The sequence below is a fragment of the Ammospiza nelsoni genome, chromosome 4 (genome assembly GCF_027579445.1).
Source record: "Ammospiza nelsoni isolate bAmmNel1 chromosome 4, bAmmNel1.pri, whole genome shotgun sequence".
NCBI classification, from domain to species: domain Eukaryota; kingdom Metazoa; phylum Chordata; class Aves; order Passeriformes; family Passerellidae; genus Ammospiza; species Ammospiza nelsoni.
In genome coordinates, this window is record NC_080636.1 from 26,277,459 (window position 1) to 26,296,040 (window position 18,582).

An 18,582-nucleotide genomic window follows, 5' to 3' on the forward strand; every position below is an offset into this window, starting at 1 on the left:
CATTTGAAGTTCATTTTGACGATCAGACCTCCCTTCTCTTCCATGAAATTAATCAATCCAAAATACAGAGTATCCCACTAAGGGAGATGTCATATAAAGCTGGGCATATTTTTCCAAAATAAGTATTTGGTTGGTGCTAGAGGCCAGATTCTTTTGCTTGAAGCATTAACATGAAAGCTTGGAGTTCTGAGCTTATTCTCATTTCATCTAGTTCTTCAGGTAAAGAATACTCTGTTCTATCCTGGCAATGTAGTGGACTGTAAAGGCACTTTGAAAAACATCTATTTGATATCAAAATAAACATAAATAATTTAATAATTGGTCTCCCTAAAAATATTTTATTTAGACATCAGAAAGCTACTGACAAGCAAACTCTTCACCTTGATTCTCCATTACAGGTAATCTATGCTTAACATCTCATGCAAAAGATGGAAGTGGAAAAGAAAGGATTTCCATGGATTCCATGTGTGATATCAATAACTGTTCTCCATCTCATTGTAAATAAGAACTAGACACACCATTAGCCAACATATACAGTCAGTACAAATCTGTCTTCAAAACTTGAATTAGAAAACAGGGAAAAAAGTATATTTATCATTACTAGAGAACAGTAGTATCACTCTTATGTTGTGATCCCTTCATTTTTAAAAAGAAGGGCTGCTTAATAATGATTTTGTTTTGGCATAAATGCTAATTGTTTACACACTTCGTTATATATTGTACATATTTACAATTATTTATCATTTCACTGATGTAAAGTTAAAACTACTGTGGGGATACTTCCCACATTTACAATGGAACTTTGTTGAATTCTCAAGAATGTTCAGATTAGGAAACAGTACAGCTGATGGCAAACTTACTACATTTCTAAGTTCTCTCTTCTTTACTACTCACAGCTGGTGGCAATGATGTGTGATGCTGCCATTCCTCATAAAATGAGCAAGGTTCAGTAAACATATGGAAGATAGCAAAGATTTTTTAAAAACTGAAGTGTGTATGAAAGGCAGTAATTTTAAGGATTAGACTATGGTTAGAATCATCTGATACTTCTCAGTGCCAGAACACGAACATCCATTCAGCCCACTTGCACAAGCAGTGGGAAATTGTTCTGGGGAAAGTACTCTTTAGCTAATGCAGAATTCATGCTCTAGGGGTTCTTAGTTTTCTTTAAGTTGCTACGGCTTGCAAAAATTACTCATGGAAGTTTCCACAGCGCCGTGCTGTTTTTCTGAACACACAGAGAGACTATTCTAATGCTTTCCTGACTACCCAGATGTTCATTGCATTGAGCTAAGCACGCTGAACAGCTATGGCAAGCCTCTGGCTACACTCTGCTGACAATCACAACCCAGCAAGCAGGGAGTAAGTAACACAGTACCCTCTTCAGGTTCCTGCCTAGCTGGGAATTCAATGAGCAGATGTCTGCAGAAGAGCCATTAGCATAAGAAAGGCAAATTTGAAAACCATAAAAAAAAAAAAACCCACAGAAAAATCTTAGTGGCCTACTTTCTGACAATAAAAAAAAATTGGAAAAAAAACAAAAACATTTTGAGGGGGTGGAGGGATACTGTTAGTTGAAAACTTCCTCTTAAAATAATCTTTCAAGCCTGGAAAACTAGAAAGGCCAAAAGGAAATCCTGCCTGTCCTGCGGCTCACATTCAGTGTATCAGTCACCCACTGCTTATGTAGAAATGCCACCAGAAGCCCCACCCCAAACAAAGTAGTTACGAGCTCATAATTGGACATATCTTTTTTTCCTGTTAATGCCTCATCAGTAGGGTTTAATCCTCTGTGCAATGCCTACTGCTGATTATGTAATTGCTAAGCCCATTTGAAATCAGAAGCTTTCAATTACATCAACTAGATGGAAAATAACAATGCAAGCTAAAAAATTGCAGGAATCTTTTTAAAAGCATTTGTCTCTTTATCTTTCATGCATTTTTAATCAATTTTTCATTAAAAATGCATAATTATTCTTCAACTATAAACATCTACCTAGAAGAAATTAAAATTTAGAATTTGAATGTATAATGGTAACTTAACCAATTTTTTTCTGAATTATGATTTAAAAAGATACTAACCCTTGGACCAAAGATAAGGCCAACAGAATATAAATCAAAGGAAAGGATTTGATTTAGTGTCAAAGCAAAGACTTATCTGTACAGCATAGCTGGATTTTTATTTGACCTTCTCCAAAAGATGAAAATGGGGTTATGAGATGTCACAAAGGTCGATAACCTACTACCTAAAAAATTTAGAGGTGACTCACTCATTTTTCAGTAGGGTACCACTTTGTTCAGAAACATGTCATCTTTGAACATTTTGCTTCAGTAAAAGAAAATAAAGAAAAGGAAGAATATTTTTTGAAACTACCAGGACACTGAGACAGAAATAACTGGAGAGGTGACTAGAGATTAAACCTATTTAATATTGCTGAACTTACAAAAGAAATGAGCCAATACAGAAAAGATCAAATGGGTTAACAAGGCACTTACATTGGTGTATGTATTTGACTAGGACTTTGATATAATAATTAAGCTTTATAGATCACGCAAAGATTTGTGGGATAAAAACATCCATCTAAGTCACTGAGACAATAACAATCTAATTATTTCATCAAAAAATAAAAATTCTACTGTATTTATGGCTAGAAATATTCATTTTGTCATCCATAGAACAGATGCCAGATTTCCTTCCATTCACATTTTCTTTGGAAAACTCCAAGAGTCATAGAATAATCCCATCTATGATAAAGAAAAAGCAAATGAAAACCATCTGGAGCCTCAAACAATCCAAACCATCTCACACCATCAACACTATTCCATATCTCTCACTTTATAGGGAAAAGGATTTGTTAACAACTTCTAAACACATTCAATCATCATTTCAGACTTCCTTTCCAGGCTTGTCAACATGCACTTCAAATTATTTAAGCTAACACCCTTAAAATGGCTAAGCAGGGGCAAAACCAAGCTTATGAAAAGGCATTTACTACATAATTCTGATATGTAGTTGCTGCACATCGAAAGGCAATGTAAGAAAAAAAAAGAAGAAGAAAGAGAGCTACTTACTCTACAGTTCCCAATATTCTTTCAGATAAATTATCCATTTAGGCAATATTTGCAGATGCACAGAACTAGCTTTTTCAAACAATAAAGTATCTCTCAGCAACACCTGTCACTCATGGCAAAAAAGGAAAGGTTGTTAAGGCAAGGTGGGCTCAGCTGTGTTTCTTCCGCGAGATGTGAAAATGCAGACGACTGGGAAAAGTCTGAGAAACATAGGCTGTGCTGCTTCAATAATCTCCAGGTGCCACTGGTTTCAGGACAGCTTTACCACAGGCAAAATAATCCACCCAGTAAAAAAATTTGATAGCAAAAGCGGCAGCAATGTAAAACATGTCCATGTTGCTCCACTGTCCCACAGAAGTCAGGAGAAAACATGATTGTGTATTACAGCTATCTGCGAGACTATTACATCCATGCAGAGCTGCAGGACTCAGAGATGTCGGATGGGAAACTTCTCAATGCTACCTACCAGAGGTTTTATTTCCAAGACAAAGACCTGGGTGCTTTCTGAAACCATTAGTGAGAGGAACAATGCAAGGAGCACATAAGCAATTTCTCACTGCTTCACTCAGAGGCAAAACAGGGAGAAAATGAGAGTCTCTTTCCTTAGGAAATGCTTCCTGAATCTTTGATGTTATCAAGAAATTTTCAATAATATTAGAGTGACAGTATAGGCTATTTTGAAACTAGGAGTTCTTTTGAGGCGATGAACAGTAATAGGAATTGCTCTGGGCAGTTGCTACTACTGCTAAATCATTGCCAAGTGAAATCTCTCTCTGGCATCAAACAAATCAGTTCTGAAAGATTCTAGCACATTAGTTTTAAAACACCAGGTTCTGTAAGTGGCAGAACTGAGTGTTATATGTTTTAGGAAGGGAAGAAGGGAAAGACAGACTTTGACAACCATCAACCAGTCCCAAAGCAAGAGCACCATACACTGAATACTGGATTCTCCCTGAACTACAACACATGAATTGGAGTAGATGAAATCTGATGCAGTCCTAAAAAAGGAAACTCTACCTTCACTCCCTTTCCCTTAAAGAACTAGGTGAAGATCAATTAAATGTTCAACATATAAAACATTTCTTTTCCAAGAAAAAGTTGGCCTTGAAATTCTGGAAGAGCAATAGTTTACAGGAGCACCTGCAGTGATGCAACGTGACAGTCTTTTTTCCTACAGACTTACAGGAGCTGTCCCCCAGGGGCAGCACCTGAACCATCACAGCACAAACTTCACCATTCAAAAGCAGCTCTGTCAGTATCTATTCAGTTTCTACAAGTCAACGTGCTAAAAAAGTTCCTTATGCTAGAAACAACTCAAAAATACCAGAGAACTGTAAACTGTGTGGCATCCAAACAAGCCAATGATGCAAAGGTTCCATTCTAATGACAGAAATGATGAAAAGGAATGGAACGATGGCTGGATTATTTTCACTCCTTCATGATTTAGGGATAGGGGAAGAGGGACAGGGAAGCAGAAAACCACAGAGGCAACACTGCTACTCTGGGCAGTACCCTGGCCACCACTTGTGTCCCAATTACATGGACATCCATGTAGGTGGCAAGCTGTTGGCAGTGGGGGGACTGCAAGTTTGGCCTCCTTGAGAAGAGAGCAGGAGCTGCTGTGTGCCAGATATGCCCAGTTCCACCTGGAGCCACACCACAGGACACAGCTGAGCCCATCAACCAAGCTGGTGGCGCCTCTGTGAAAAAGTATTTAAGGGCACACGCGCCACACAGGCAGAAAAGCAGGAAAAGAGTGAGATACAGCAGAGCAAACACCAAGGTCAGAGAAGTACATGCTCCATGGTAGAGCAAATACTCCCTAAAGGACTGCAGCCCACAGAGGATTCACACCAGAGCAGAGGATGAGCAAGAATGAAGGAGTAGAAGAGAACCACAGTCCTTCCCTGCACTGTTCATGGCCTCACTGAAGGGACTGAGTGCCAACTGTGGCAATAACAAGGGGGAAGGAGTCTGAAGGGAAGCTGAGAGGTCTGGGCAGTGAGAGGTGTTTTCCTGAGGTGTTTTAATGCTTGCTTCATTTTTTCTTCTTGTTTCACAATATCTGAGTCAGTCAGTATGTATTAACCAGTAATAAACTAATTTACTCCACTCAAGTCTGTTTTATCCATGATGGTGACCACAAAGGGATCTCCCAGCCTTCATCTTGACCTATGAGCTTTCTCATTCTTTCTGTTTTCTTCCCCATCCCACAGGACGGGGTAGGGATAGAGCAAGTGGACATGTGGGATGGAAGTAAAATCTTTAAAAAAATCTTTAAAATCTTGGCTGTGGGCCAGGGCCAGGCCACCACCACCCCTGGAGTCGGCTGTGCCCTGAAGGGCACTGAGGGCCAACAACTGTGACATGGATGAACCAGCAGCATCAGACAGCATTTTCTGCTGTCTGTTGCTGGCTTTAACCCCCAGATATTCAAGTTTCGCAGGTAAAACAACCAGAAATAATATATGCACAATTTATTTACAAGCACTGCTTTAAATTGTAATGTCTAGAAACCATACCCAAGGAGCATCTATCCCTTCAGGGGAGCAGCGGTATGCACAAGGTAGGCACAGGGTGTAATCTAATTTAGACTTCAGAGGTAGCAACATTCTCACCTCTTTTTGAAATGAGAATCTCTTGCTTGACAGTCATCTCATTATTTTTACATTTAGAAAATTAACCATTTTTTGTATTTCTTTCATCTTTGCTGGTTAGAAATGCAAGCTGAAATTAAAAATGCTACTCAGAACTATCTGTTCCACAGCAAAAATGAATTATGCTTCCATCTGACAGCGACAAAAGCATTCACCACAGGGGCATTAAAGCGTACACAGACTTAGGAGCGGGGGAGCTCTCAGTGCTGACGGGAGCGCCCAGGGGACAGCGGGAGCCGGGCCCGGTGCGGCCCGAGAGCCGCCGGGACCTTTCGGCGGGGCTCCCCGGCAGCTCTATTTTTACTACGGTATGTTTTGCATTCAGACTTTCCACTGCAGGCGGCCCGGGTCAGGGGATCCGCTCTGCCGGGGGAATCTGACAGGTCAGCTCAGCCAGAGTTATTTATAGAGGGCGGGGGACTGAGGGAAAGGATGCGATCGGCATCATATTCTTCTGCCGCGGGGCAGCCGACTGCGAGAGGCGCCCAGGAGCAGCCCCTCCATCGCCCCTCAGCACAGCCGGGCAAGGCCGCCGCGGCCGGGAGAGCGGACAGCCCGCTGGACACGGGCACAGCCCGCTGGACACGGGGGCTGCTGCCGCGAGAGCCAAAGGGACAAGGCCCAGGCGCTCTTCCTTCCCTCTCTGTCCCCAGTTTAACTCCTGAGCCTCTCGGGGAGCAAGGGCTCACTCCCTGCAGTCTCAGCAACTGAGGGCGGGGGCTCCGGGAGTGAGGCCCAGGACAGTTGTAGTGAAACTGTACACAAGGCAACAACTGACTGCCGAGGACCAAGAGAATTAACAATTCAGTGGCAATGAGAATAGTCAGGCTGCAGCTATCTAGATACTGTCTTCAGTCACCTCATGAGTGCGAAGACTTTTGCAAAGAGGATTTAAGCTTTCTTTCTCCCACTATGACAATCCATCACTTCATAGCAGGTTATCACCTAGCCTTCTCTCCTGGCACTGGAGAACAGTGTGTATCCAGCTTGCCACTTATGAGGTCCATTTCTTTTCAGTAGGGAAAGAAACTAGGACAGATTACAAGCATCAGTATTTCAAACTGTAATCACACTGCCCCCCTCAAGCCCTGCTGCTTACTTAGCTGCTTCATCCTGAAGGCATTTAACTATCAGGAGGCGTCTGGCAGCCACATTTGAAAGGGCCTTAGTTGCATGTGCAAGTCTAAAACTGCCCTGCTGCAAGTGGCCTGACATCCGCCCCTGCCAAACCCTGGCTGACATTCAGAAACAAGACATTCATCTGGCCTTGTAAGCACTTGCTAAGGATGCCTGACACGCTGACAGGACTCTTCCCACACAATGTAGCTATAACCACCACCTTTTAAAACCTGACCCCACTAGGAGATAGTGCCAGTGTATGTAACTGCCTGACAGCATGACCTGTTCAGCCTGAAAGCACATGACCTGCTACCCAGGGCCTCCCAGTCCAGGTGGAGTCAAATCCACAGCTCCCACTTCCTAAGGAAGTACCAGTAGTGCTTATATTGTGTCTCCAGAACTGGGATGCACTGAATCTGCTGGGCCTCAGCATGGCAAAGATTGACAGAGCTCAAACATCCACTTAGCCACACTGAAGTGTTGTCTTCCTGCTTGTAAACAAAGGGTTTGTTTACAGTTCACCATTTGTTGGTTAGAGCAGTTGAGTCGGAGCTGCTGGATTTCTTCACCAGATACAACAATCCCAAAATTCCCTTGCCTGTTTCACCTTCAATTGAAAGGACCATTCTCCTTCTGACAAATGAGATTTCTGTCTAGGTGCTTATCCACCTCAGCCTCTGCACACATTCCTTGTCTGGCTGTGCGACTAATGACAAGAAATTATGTGTCTGGCAATACATGGGCTTAATACAATGCCAGGACAGTAATGTTCCTCAAGGGAGCTGAGTGCTAAGACCTAAACATGTATATCAGCTTAGCAGGAAAAGAAAAATTTTTAAAAAGGCAACTCCTACATTCAAGTAAACCCACATTTTAAAATAATTACTGGCACTGTTAACAGTCCTGGCTTTGACTTGTATCTGCAGACATCATCTAATACATAATTAACAGCCAAACAATAACAGAGATATATGAAATCGTCCTGTGCACATTTTATAGAACACCTCAAATCATGACACATTTTCAACCATCTACCTACAATACTTTTAATTCGCTGGACATTCCAGTTATTTGCACACAGTTGAGTGCCAGCTAAGACGTACGGAAAGGAAGTGAATGTTTCCTCAGTATTTTATAGTTCCAGCTCCAAAAGACCCAGGAAAAACAGTATTTTGTCCTGATGGCTTCATGAGACACTAAAAGCACAAGCAAGCTCCTCTAACATGGGAAAGCATGCTGTATGTACTGCATGGCTCACCACCAGGAGAGCCTTCTCAGGAGGATGAGTGCTGGTGGCTTCCTTAAAAATGCATGCTGAGTGAGGATTACATATGGGGTTGGAGGGCCAAGCTTCTCCACAGGCAGCAAGACCTGCCTGTTTGGGTATTTCATAAATGGCCTCTGGAGGAGGGAAAAAAAGTCATGAGCATTTCAGTTCTAAAAGAGGTTTAAACACTGTTTAGGAATTCCTTTGTTCAGCTGGAGGAATCCCCATCTTCCCACAGAACCTAGATGTCCAAGGTCCTCTGGGGATACCACCAGCATTTATAGGGACACAGGCAGAGTAGTTCTCTAATTTCTTGTATTACAACTTCGCTGTTTGGACTATCTCAGTGAAACATTCATTCATTCATGTGCCACAGCACCCAAGAAGCTTATAACAGAGATCTCCAGCTAGAGCATCCATTACAAAAACAATCAATAGAATTTAGTCTGCTGACTGATCTCTCATTTCGGAACACAGGAAGGGTGTACGTACCCATATGGAAAAATCTACTATTACACTCTTACTGCTGAAAGCCAAAACTTCCCAAGAGATCCTGTGAATGCATTAAAAGCTCTAGATATTTGATTTCACTTCAGAGTTTCATAATCGCAACCAGACTGCCAGTAAATTAAGTTAATTAATTAACTGCCTCCCATGAAATGCATCCAAGGACTCTGCATTTTAAATCAAGTGCAGCAATGATACTACTGAAGTATACTGCCGTGTTTATAAACTTGTGAAACCCCCTGCTGCATTTCGGTCGCGTACGATCGGTGTGACAGCGCGAGCAGCTCCGTCGCCCTCTCCGCAAGTGCCACGCATCAGGCTCAGCACTCCGGCGCGGCCCTCCCGGCGGCGGAGGGCGAGGGCAGCCGGTCTCTCCCTGCGGACGCTGCCGCTCGCTCGCCGTGGGCTCCCCGCTTGTAGAGCTGCGGTCCCCACCGTGCCTGCCGCTCGGACAGCGCACCCGCGCCGGGGACACCGGGGAGACACCTGCGCCCCGGCCAGCGGAGGGAAGGACAGGCTCAGGGGACCCACCCTGCAAGCTCGCACTAGCGCAGCAGCCACCTCCTGCAGGTTCCCTCTCGCCTTCTCTTATGCAGCCTCTCCCATAACGGCGGCAGACTCCCTCATCCCTCCCCACAGGTGTGTGCTGCGAGACTGCCCACACCACACCTGCGCTATCGCCTCCGGACACTTGCAAGCACACAGGCTGGCTCTCTCTGGAATGATTAAGGGCTCCCTCTGTGACCCTGTAAGGATCACCTCCTAACGGCCAGCGGTACCATCCCGCCGGAGAGCCGTGGGAGGGGGCTCGGGGTGCCTCCGCCTGACCGCAAGGTGCACCGACGCAAGGATAAATCCCGCTGATGCCGGGGGGCAACTACCGCGCCGGAGTCACGGTGCACCGGTTCCCCGGGAGCCCAGCCCCCGACAGAAATGCCATGACAGCCCTGACAGAGGTTAAGCATAAACTTTGCTCCTGCAAATCCTGGCCGGACCTGTTGTCGGATTCGAACAACTCTGCGCTCCTTCCAGCGGCAGAGCATTTACCAGGCACAGCAGCCCCGCTGATCTTCCGCACTTGGCGGGTCGAGGGCGCCGCTCGGCTCTCCCTGAGACGCCGACAACGAGCTCTTCTTCGCTGCGGCTCACCTGCCGCCTCTGAAAGCGGCCGTCCCCGGCGCGTCCCCGCAAGTTTAGACACAGGAGCGCTCCGGGACGGCCCCATCGGGGCAGGTCACTTGTCCCCAGCCGTCCTCTAGGCCGCCCCTCCGGGGGACACGGCCCCGTTTCTGCCTTTGAGCCACGGGTCCGTTCTCGCTACAACAGCTCGGCGAGGACTCCTCCTCCGCCTGCCCGAGCACCGTACCGCTCAGCCCCGCGGCGGCAGCGCAGGCTGTGCGCCGAGCACGGGAATTGCCACTGGGCCGGCTGCGGCCGGAGCTGTCCCCTGAGCGCGCCGCCCCCGCCCGCAGCCCGGGGGTCACCGAGCAGCGGAGCCAGCCGCCCTCCCAGACCCCCGGCCCGCGCTCCCCAGGCGGCCCCCCGCGAGGAGGGGAGCGCCCCGAGGTTCGCCTTACCCGGCTGGCGGAGAGGACCTGCCGGTAGCGCTCCTCCTCCGCAGGCAGGGCAGGGAACTGTTGCGTGGAGAGCATGCTCTGGCTGCTGCTGACCCCTCTCCACTTTGGCAGCCCCCTCACCGTTCTCTACCTCGGTCTCTGACGAACCGCGTCCACCCGCCTCCTGCACAGACACACTTGCCAGGAGGGCTTCGCATTTTGTCTGCTCTGCAGACTCCCCCTCCCCGCTCCTCCACCCAATAATAATAAACCTCCGCGAGAAAGAGCCACATCCCCACCCCTTTCGCACACAAGGCTCTAGCCCTTGGGGACAGGCTGAGAGACAGCCCACTTGCTAATTTCGCCCTAAAGCCATCCCCCAGAGAGGGAGGATGGAGTGGGCACAGCCTTTGCGCCCCTCCCCATCCCCCCATCCGGTTAAGGGACGCCTCGTCACGCGGCGAAGGGCTTCAGGTGGCAAGACAAGCCTGAGTCAGAGATGGTGTAGGGGGCAAGAACCCGCGGGGCTCGCCCCTCGCACCCCTTTACCTTGGCTCGCCGGGGCTCCGCCGCGCCCTGGCCCCCGGGTCGCCCGGACGCGCACTTGCGGCTGAAGCGATCCGAAGCCAGCCCAGCGCACGGACCTGCGGGCGCTCTTGGCCCACCGAGTCGAGGCGCAGAGTTCAGAGCGGAGGTTGGCAAGCGTGGGCCAGACTCCCGTATCCCTTCATTCATCCGCGGATGGACTTCCCTGCGCTTTATTTTACGTTACGCTCCGGCAAAGGCTTTCCTTTCAGCCCAGGGACGGAGAGTTTGGCGCCTGCAGGGACTGCAACGCTTCCCTCTGTAGCACAGCGGCTGGCCTGTCGCAGCCCGGCTTCTAACGCTCCAAAGAGAGCTGAAAGAGGCGCTGGCACCGCAGAAGCGGAGGGGAAAGAGCTCCAGCAGGAGGAACCTCCCGGCGCCAAAGACTCGTTTCCCCAGCTCGTTCCCCGCAGGAAAGCTCCGGCCCCAGCCCCCTGGCGACAAGCCTGCCGTGCCCCGTTCCTCCCCTGCGAGGAAGCGCTGCGCGGGAGAACAGCGGCGACTCGACGGCGTTACCCCTTGTCCCGACGCCGGTCCTGGTCCTGACCGGCCCCAATGATCCGGAGCTGGAGGGATGTGCTGGCTGTTGCATATCTATTGAAGCAAAATTCTCAGGCCAAGAGCCAAGTGCCGCCTGAAGCTGCAAATGACAGGGCAAATGTCCTACCCCCATGAGATACCAGCTTTTAAGACCTGCATTTGATCTATTTGTTCCCTTGCCCTGTGTTTGCATTCAAAGATGTCAAGTCTGACTGAAGCCCCGATCTGTACACACAACAGAGCTCACCAATACTATCCAAGAATGATAAAGTCAACAGGACAAAACAATGAGTACAAAATGGGCGGAAGTGTGTACTACCAGAATAGAAACAGTTCAGGACCCTTCCAAAAGTGCAGGGACTACTGCTGGGTTCTGAGATGACATCTGTAAACCAGAAAGGCTTCCAGTTTTTCCTGTGTATGATTTAGTACTTCTGAAATGCTATCATTCTAACTGTAAATCAGAAAACTCCCAAGAAAATGTGAACCACCACCTATGAACATGGACTCTAGCCCTGTCGGCACTCTTGACAATCAGTGAGGGTGATACCCCTCATCACAGCGTTTACATTTGTAAATATAAACACATTGTGTTATATATGTTTATGCTTAAATAATAAACAAGATGCTTAGCATTTTTTCCAGTTTCTTTTCCATACCTGTATTTCCATACCTTCAGATTCAGGCCCTGTTACCTTGCGTGCAAACGTTATGGTGCAGACAGCGTTCTCTGTGCTTCTGCAGTGCCAACATACTTAGAGGCTTCTGCTCATGGTAACTCAGTGCTGCACCTTTTACCTAACCAACCAAACATCTCTCCAAAACAACCTCCAGCATCTGCAGGAAAACAGTGGTGGTTTTAAAACAATTGCACCAAAAATAGGAAAAGCATGGAAAGAGAGAAATTATTTATGCAAAATAAATATTTTGTGCTGTAATACAGGAATCAAACCATAATTTGTGATTCATTACAGAGATTAGGTAGCCCAGTCAAAAATTCTAATAACAGTAAATGACAATGGGTATCTAAGAGGTGCAGTACATGACTCAGACTGCAAAGCCAGCTTGGCCTTGGCTGAGGATGGCTTCAGCTGGAGAACTGTGAATTCCAAACCCCAAGTCAGTCTTGACTCCTAATCTCAAACTATTTCCTCCAACAGGAGTGCCACTGAAACTGGAGTTTCGCAAGATTCAGCAGCATACAAAGAAAGCCTGAGTTCTGGTTTTGTTGGTGATTTTATGGAAATCACTGCATGAGCAACATACAGCATATATAATGCTTGGTTGAATGAAGCCACAGTTCCCTCAAAGCATGACTTATTTCTACACAGCTGCTGTTTAGCCTACCTTACAGCTGAGTTTGATGTATCACAAGTCATATTCATACACTATCCATACCACAGAATTGTTTTCTGGTAGCACAGCATGTAGACATCATAATGCCGTGTTCAAATAATTCATTAACATCTAACCATCTTAGTGGAAAGAAGTGTATCTCATTATCTTATAATTAATTTGACTTAATTTGATTTTTTTTCCTTAATTTTTACCTTGCATTTCTTTTCCTAGGAAATTCAAGACACTACAGGTTCTTAATTTTCTAATTCTCTAAAGCAACTGACTAATTTACTTGAATAAAAGCAGACAGGAATACAAATATAATCATGAAGGAAGGGAGCAATTGAAATGCTCATAGATAACAACTGGTAACAGTATGCAACCCAAGCAGAAGAGGGATATCAAATCTAAATGAAAATGAGAACAGGGCCACACATGAGCCTGTTTGTGTGTGTCCAAACAAGAATGCTCCAACCTAAAGCACACACATCAAGCTTTCACTGCCTGGCACTGGAACACCCTTCAGACCAAGCATCTCTGTGCTCTAACCTCACAACACACAAGCTCATCACCCAGAGAAAGCTGGCACAGGGCAGATATGTTTTGGAGCCTGAACTACTACTGAGATGACAAACTCAGAGTTCACTGCTTTAAAGCCACAATCAAACATAAATGCATTTATGAACAAATTTTGGTGCTTTCTGCTTAGTAACATTTCTTTCTCTAGTAGTTAATGTCAGCACAAATGTCTAATAAATCATCTATATTTCTCCCTGTGAAGCCAAAAAAAAATCTACCAAGTCCATTCCCATTTTTTTCACCTTAATCGACTTCCTCAACCCATTTTCACAATTATGTCAGAGCAGTAACATGAAGGAACACAATTACATAGTTCCAGCATTCGTCTGAGAAGGAAGAATCATCACTACCAGAGAAGGGGGCAGAAAGCATACCTAAATCTTGGGCTGCAGTGTGTCAGTCATCCTTACCTGGGAAGTTGCTGCTTCACTACACCAGTCCTTGAGAACAAACAAATTTTCAAGTTGTTTTTGATATATTTATTGTCCGACTTGGTTTTTACATTAAATTAACACACACAATAGATTGATACTGTTACAGGGAAAAAACTTGCCCTAGGAGTTTCCAATCCCAAACATACTGAACAGTTGTAAGAACCTTGGCTCAATGGAAGGATACATTTTCATCGCAATGCATCCAGAATCAGGAAAAGCCACAATATTTTTCATTTTACACATACCTAAATATTCTTCATGTTAAGTCATCATCAGGCTTCTATCACTGTAATTTCCCTTCAACAGCAGGTCAGATTACATAATTTGTTTTAATGTATACTGATCAATATGCATTTTTTTTGTAAGCTGTTAACATTAAAAATATTTGCTCATTACATTATGTAACAGCACATTACATATAAATTGCTACCAAACCCTACCTTTAGCTCAAAATTTCTTTTCTAAAATTGCCATCTTTCATTAATATTGAATAAAAGGTGATTTTATCTGTATCTTTTACTTCAAAGGTTGTTGACAACACAGAGCTCCAACCAAAGAAAGGCAAAATATTAACTGTAAAAATATTTTAAAGAAATGAACAAAAACCTAGTAATTTATTAAACTGCAGATTGCTTGAACCCCCACACTTTTTTATGCCAAGAAATAAATATCTGGTTCAGCAGGCAGACCAACAGAGTGCAAATGACTCAGATGGTTGGATAAGATATACAGAACTATTTTGAATAAAATTTCAAAAATAGGTATGCCTTGCATATGCAAGGTTCAGAAGAGATACAAATCCTTTAAGAAAGGGAATACGCCCACTCACACACCTTTGTATGAACAGAATGAATTTGTATAGTAAAAATTCGTGGCAATCTTTAATGGAGATGATCAATGAGAAGCCTCTTCCTCTCCAGTATTTCCCACAAATATGCAGAAAAGAATACTAAGAACTTCTTCAAACATCTAATAAGTGCAGTTAATTAGTATAACTCGCTAGAGAGAGGTTTCTTCTCTTTGCTGTACAAGCAAGGATAAACTTTCCATTGTAATTATTTTAAAGCTAGCAGTAAATAAAAAAAAATTAGTGACAGTCATGCAAGATAAAAGCTGTTTCCACAAAGTTCTCATTCATGTTGATTTCCATGTTTCAGCCAGAAAGGTATCTTTTTGTACTTTTGGATAAACCATCACATTTTACTTCATCTGAACAAAAATGCCTCTCCTTTTTCCTTAGTGACAGAAGAGTTACTGACATATGCAGTCACAATAGAATAGCATCACCTCACTCTTGTTAAACATATCTGAAATTATCTTCCAGGCATTAATATGATACAAAAAAGTTAAAGCAACAATATGAAACAATGTTTACCTTTTATACTAGAAAAATAAGAAATTCAATGGAGATGCCATTTTGCACAGTGTAATTTCAATTAATTCTACAACTTTAAATACTAATGGTCTGACACATAAGTAATATGCATCTCTAAAATTTAATTTACAACCAAAGTACTATAGAACAGCATCAATTCATGCTAAATATTGCCAAATTTTCCCCACCTTTCTCCTCATTGACCAAACTTCTGTGAAAAACTGAAAAGAAACTAATTTCATCTGTTTTCTTAATCTATATAATCAAAAGCTTCTGCCTTTTTGCAGCTTTTCTATTTTATTTTCTTGCTGCTGAATCAGAATTACAATTCGATATCTGTTCAAATTAATACTGGGTCCCTTCACAAGTAAGTCAAAATCAACCAGAAGAGCTTTCAAGCAAACTGCAACATTTTCTGCTTACTCATACATATGGTCCCACTGCTTTTGCAGGATTTGTTATTAAATTATATGCCAGAATTACAAGGGCATAATACTGATACCTGTTGGTCATGCACCCCATTTTTTGCAGGAGTTGTAATCACTGTGCAGTAACCTGCAATGCTCAAGTATCAGCAAAAAGTTTCTAGCAGAGGTTTAAAAATTCAGTTTTCTGATTTCCCCATTCCTGAACTGAACTTGCAGTCTCTCAGCTGAGACTACATAGCCTCTCTGATAATCCTGAAGCCAGATAAAAGCCTTCCAGTTCTACCCACCAATACTGATAACCTAAAGCAAGGTATTCACAAGTGTCAGTAAGAAAACATTTAAACATTTGGAAGTTTAGCTAGAAGGTTTAAATGTGACTACCAAGCATCAGATGGCTTCAGAACATCACATTACTCTCTTGTTACACTGTCCAATTACATTTTTGCACACCTGTGCAAATATCCAACTCTGACATTTATCCACACGAATAGTCAATTGATACTCTTAGGTTTAATTTCAGAGTGTTTTTCTGCTGCTGGCAGTTGGGGCAACAGTGAGAATGCAGCCTTGTACCCTGAAACTTCTTGACATCCCTGTTCAGCATATGCATCTGTCCACTAAAGGAACTTTTCAGTTAGTTCAATTTTGAGGAAACAAGGGTGGGAAGGGGTAGGGTGAAACAACAGAAAAGCAAGCCCCACCGTTTGTAAGGGGGGGGGGGGCACTGTTTTGTTTGTGATACAGCTGAATTGAAAGATAGTTCACATTTCCTTTATCTAACAAAGCTCTGAACAAGGCCCCAGAATATGCAAGCCTAAGTGACCCAAGGTCCCCTGTTAGGTGCCATAATTAAAACTGGTGTGAAGCATAGAATTATTGTGTGATACAACAAAGATGAGCATAAGAACACTAACCTTCAATAAACAACTAAGCTGATTTTACAGGAAACATATATTCAATAAACCATTTTATACTAAGCTATTCTTAATATTATGAAATGGAGACAAGGAAAAATAACAGAATAATAGAAGAGATGTTAACAAATCCCAGTCAAACTGTCAGCATTTCAGTGTAGACTAGAATCTACTATTACTTTTGGTGTCCGACTTCAGTTTTGTGCTGTGAATGTAGTAACACAAAAGGTGACATTTCTTCTCTCCTCTACATTTTTCTTTGCGAAGAGTATACATACATAATCTATGCTTATTAAGTTCCGTTACACACAGACTAATGTAGGAATAACAGCTACCTAAAATCCAACTGAGGTATATGAAATATTGAGTTGTTTTCAGTCATTGTAGACCATGAGCCATGCAACCATCACAACAGCAACTCCGAACACTGGCAGCATAATGAAGTTCTTGTACTTTTGCCATGATGATTGTTCAACTTCTACCTCATCCTTTCTTCTCTTATTCTTTCTTCGCCCTTTTAATCTGTTTTCAAAAGCTTCCAGTTCAGCCTAGATAAAGAGAACCACAGGTAGTTGACATTTGTATCAGAATTAAAAACAAGGAAATATGAAGGTTTTAAATAACATTACCAAGTAACATTCCATAGAAGTAACTGTCAGCCAGAAGTTACACATCTCACAGATGTGTACTACACCCACAGATTGGCACTACATCCCACAGGTACAAAGCACACTGCTTTCAAGTATTAAACCATTGTTTAGTCCCCTATAAAAACATTGCCAAAAATGCAGCCAACTGAAGATTTGCATGCTCAGTTTTTTAACTCAGGCTGAAAACATTAAGCTAAAAATAATGCTATTTCCATGAAATATGTTAAAAATACTTTTTTTTTTTAAATTAAAAAACACATTTGCATTTAAGCTAATTTACCAACTTCTATAAGGGCATAGGCTGAAATCTTCAAAGACATTCCCTTGTAATAAAGATGCATTCTGCCAAAACTAAATCATAAGTAAATAAAAACATAAGTAACTAAAACTCTATGTTATTTCCCTCAATTCTTTATATTTGCATGGTCACTAAATTTTAGAATAATTGCTATAATCTTAGATACACACAAAAATATTGTATTTGTTAAGTGTTGTAACTTGAACATTTAATCACTCATATAAATATAAGAGGTATATAATATCCTTCAGTAGGAAGCACATGCCTATAGGCCCAAAAATGGAGCAAAACAATTGTAAAAGTAAGAATGCCAGGCTTCCAACATAGAATGGTAGTTTCAGGGTCCCTTCTGGAATAAACAATAGGATCTCTGATCCCTGTTCCTCATCCCCCTCCACATTTATTTTAAAAGAGCATCATGAGAATACATAAAAAACTCATTTGAGTGTACAAAGCTGAAATAAAACCGGAACTAGGCAGCTAGAATAAAGAGTGAAGACTAGGATGAGGCTCCAATGAGAAGGTATCTAATTGCTAGGAAGACCTGAGACAGACTAAAGTCAGAAAAAGTCTGATGATTTCCTGGATTTTTGGTCAAGTTGTTAGCTACCAGAGAAAACATGAGACAAGGCACTAGGGAGCAGAGAAACCAGATGGAGTGAAAGGAAGTGAGGTGGGAGTAGCAGAGCGCAGCAAGGCAGGACTGGCTGGGCAAAAGGCACAAGACTGAGCTGAAGCAGAGGAATCATGGACAGTGAACAGGGACAAAGCCTGGCCAGAGAGGAAATAAATCTGTGTGACTACAACTGCAGTGCTGCCAGGAAGAGGGACTAAGACAATACAGTAGGTGCATTATAAAAACAAGAAAAAGACTCTTTTGGGAAATGGAGAGTAGTAGTTCAGTAAATAAAATTTTCATTCAAACTCAAGGTTGCCTGATGTCTGGTCTTCCTTCACTGACAACAAATATTTGTCAGTTTCACAAAGCAGCTCTTTCCTTCCTGAGCCTGATACCACTGTTAGCAGGAGAAAGGGACCTATTTTGAAGTCTATTCCTTTGTACCTAATAAAGGCAGAAATTGTTGGCACTTCTCTGATGATATGGGAGAAGAGTTCAGACAAAGTCACAGCCCATTTGAAACAAGATTACTCTCAACTAGGTAATCCTCCCTTAGAAAAGCAAAGTATTTTAATGAAACAGTTTTTCAAAATCCAAAATCTGAAGGCAAGGGCAGAGTTTTTATGGTTTTAAAGACAATATGG

At 43.3% G+C, this 18,582-nt stretch overlaps 2 protein-coding genes across 3 annotated transcripts in view; both read right to left on the reverse strand.

Annotated features, from left to right (window-relative positions):
* The window catches only part of CORIN (corin, serine peptidase), a 118,355-nt gene extending 107,959 nt beyond the window's left edge, over nt 1-10,396 (reverse strand). For both annotated transcript variants that reach the window (XM_059470028.1, XM_059470027.1), the window contains exon 1: nt 10,200-10,396. In XM_059470028.1, the coding sequence (XP_059326011.1) occupies nt 10,200-10,274 (75 nt within the window). In that variant the 5' untranslated portion in view covers nt 10,275-10,396. The remainder of the gene's footprint in view (nt 1-10,199) is intronic.
* Nucleotides 10,397-13,709: 3,313 nt separating this feature from the next.
* NFXL1 (nuclear transcription factor, X-box binding like 1) overlaps nt 13,710-18,582 on the reverse strand; it is a 44,880-nt gene continuing 40,007 nt past the window's right edge. The window contains exon 22 of the mRNA XM_059470723.1: nt 13,710-16,919. Coding sequence (XP_059326706.1) covers nt 16,746-16,919 — 174 coding nt within the window. The 3' untranslated portion in view covers nt 13,710-16,745. The remainder of the gene's footprint in view (nt 16,920-18,582) is intronic.